The following is a 2,456-nucleotide window of genomic DNA, read 5'->3' as shown; positions in this document are numbered from 1 at the left end:
TGTCCTCAAGCCATCCCAGGCAACCACATCAAATGTCTCGAGATAAGAGTTATCACCGCTGGGTGAGCTTGAGGCCTGAGGCAGGACGAACACATCCTCCACATTGTCCAGCGAGGTAGCGGAGGGGGAGACGGGGTCCTCCAGAGGACTGATGTACTCCCTGCCTTGTGAAGACAGTTCTCTAGCACCCACACTGCCCGAGACGACTACTGGGTCCCATTTCTTACACGTGAGAGAGAGCACCTCAGAGCTGCCCCTCTCCTCATCCTCCCCTGTGGCAGAGGTGAGCGTCTCCGGTGAGATTTTGGCACAAACACCTGAACTGGAGCAGCTACCACCCTGTCCATTTTCCAAACCCCCACTCTTTTTCAGAGAAAGGCTGTGATCCTCCTTACCGTTTCCATGCTTTTCTCTGCCACTAGAAATTAACTCCTGAGGCTCCTGCGCTAGGCACACTCCCCCATCTTTCTCTGGTCCCACCTGAGCCAATGACTGAAAAAGGTGCGTCTGAGTGGCAAGGTCCATGGGCCCATCAACCTGCTCCAAGTAATGCTGGTTCAGTGTATAGCCAGTCTCCTCAAGCCCAATATCTAAGTCACAAGGAGAGTGGAGGGACAACTTGCTAATAGGCGGCACACCATACAGGGGCGAACGCCGAGACAGGGAGTCGTGAGCGGAGAAGACGCGAGACCTGCTTACGTAGGAGAGGGTGACTGTAGTGTGGGAGAAGGCATTGTCTGGTTGAATTAGTTCCCCTGATTGGAGAGTGGTCTCTGAGGAGCCAGTCTCAGAGAAGACTAATCCAGGGTTGCTGGTCCCCAGGTTTGGGTACCAGCTGGGGCTCTTTACCATATGCACAGCATCGAGGGTCGGGCTGTTGAGGACGCATTCCTCACCTTTCCTGGTCAGGTCGATCCCAGCGGGGATGCTGGATGTGGAGAGGTCTTGAGGCTGTAGATCATCTAAGCTCCCAGGTGGCTGCTCCATCACAACTGTGAAAATAAAGTGGTGCTGCTTATATAAATGAGTTACGTCTAGGAAGATGCACATAATGCATTTAATTAGGATTGCTTTTTTTATGTTGGTCAACCACTCTAGGAACTAGATGACATAGAAGTTATTTTGACCACTAAGCTCAATCACCTTAACTTGTCTCTTTCTTATTCAATCCCTTTGTCTCCCTTACAGCCAAGTCAGAACGTTGACATTAGCGAGGAACCTGGCGTGTAATGGGATTCCGTTAGAGAACACAGCATTGATTGATACTTTACGATTGGGCTCATTTAGAAATGAAATTCATATTTATGAATATTCATAATAGCAGGTTGCTGGGTTCAATACATATCGTTAATGTCTTTCCAGACAACAGGTGACCGGCTGACTTCTTACCACCAAAGTTGCTAGGCCAGGGTTGCTAAGATAGCTAGCTCTGAATAACCATAGCTAACGCTAGCTAGGCCAGTCTTAGCACCAGTAACGTTGCCGTGTGCCGAACTGCATACAATACCTGGAAACTTAAAGTGATTATCATTAAAGACAGAAAGTCACGCGCCAGATAACTGCCTTTACAACTGCTATTGATATATGGCGGCCAACCTTCATTTCGGCGAGGTCTTCTCCCGCAAGAAGCTCCTTATTACTATCCCATGCCAACTTGTCTAACGTTAGCTTAACGCTAGTGGTGCTACATCGTTAGCACACTAACGTTACGACGCTTAGTAACTTTGTTGGGACTACAACGTTCAACCCAATTGTAAAATGTTAGATCTTGCTTTAAAAAGGGCGTTCTTTGCCGAGTGAATTTCAGCGGTTCAAGAATGAATGTTTTGCTTTCTGCTACATCCCTAAATTGAACGAGATGCAAGGTATTATTTAATTGTGAAACACTTCCCGTGGAGTTTGGCAACACGTTCCATATATCAGAGAACGGTGCGCATCGGGGCAAGGCCCGGCTCTGTGAAACAAAGACAGAGTGGCGGTATTGCCGTGGCGCTTAGCAAAACTTACCCGGAAGGGAGAGCTCGTTTAAAAACGTCCAGTTAAGAATAGGTCGCAGCCTGCATCTCTCTCAGTAACACATCTACTCTACCCAATCCTACTAACACTGGACACACAGACAGTTCCCAATTAAACACAGATCCACACTTTCCAGGAACACACTTCTCTGATAGCAGCAGTGTCACGACAATTGAGTATAATCTCACACTTCCGGATTCCCCTTCATAATAAAATGATTATTGATGCGTTTCAGTGTTTATTCATACAAAGTACAATTAAACAATTTATCAAAAGAATGAATATGGCTGAACGCATTATTCTACTAAATGTTAGCAGGGTGTTCACTTGAGTCTGAGACCCCGTTTACACGATGGGAAAACGCATATATTTTCATGCGTTTTGGCCTTTCATTTACACAAAAACTGAGGTTTTATCACGGAAAATGATCATTTCTAAAA

The 2,456-nt window shown here is 46.6% G+C and overlaps 1 protein-coding gene across 6 annotated transcripts in view; it reads right to left on the bottom strand.

The window, feature by feature from the left end:
- The window catches only part of si:dkey-94l16.4 (transcription factor 20), a 12,134-nt gene extending 9,903 nt beyond the window's left edge, over nt 1–2,231 (bottom strand). For 4 of the 6 annotated variants that reach the window (XR_004611600.1, XR_004611602.1, XR_004611601.1 and 1 more), the window contains exons 1-2: nt 2,008–2,231; nt 1–992 (exon numbers count right to left, since the gene is read on the bottom strand). The exon at nt 1–992 is cut by the window's left edge and continues 1,680 nt beyond it. Coding sequence is in view for 1 of the 6 variants with exons in the window: in XM_034558297.1 (XP_034414188.1) it covers nt 1–987 (987 nt within the window). In the remaining 5 variants the exon portion in view is untranslated. Of the gene's footprint in view, nt 993–1,143; nt 1,539–1,596; nt 1,983–2,007 lie in introns of those variants that run through there. The other 2 variants (XR_004611603.1, XR_004611604.1) reach the window with 2 other exon arrangements.
- Nucleotides 2,232–2,456: the final 225 nt, after the last annotated feature.

Source organism: Cyclopterus lumpus, chromosome 19 (genome assembly GCF_009769545.1).
Source record: "Cyclopterus lumpus isolate fCycLum1 chromosome 19, fCycLum1.pri, whole genome shotgun sequence".
NCBI classification, from domain to species: domain Eukaryota; kingdom Metazoa; phylum Chordata; class Actinopteri; order Perciformes; family Cyclopteridae; genus Cyclopterus; species Cyclopterus lumpus.
Note: the sequence above shows the minus strand (reverse complement) of the source record. Positions and strands in the feature narration are given on the sequence as shown.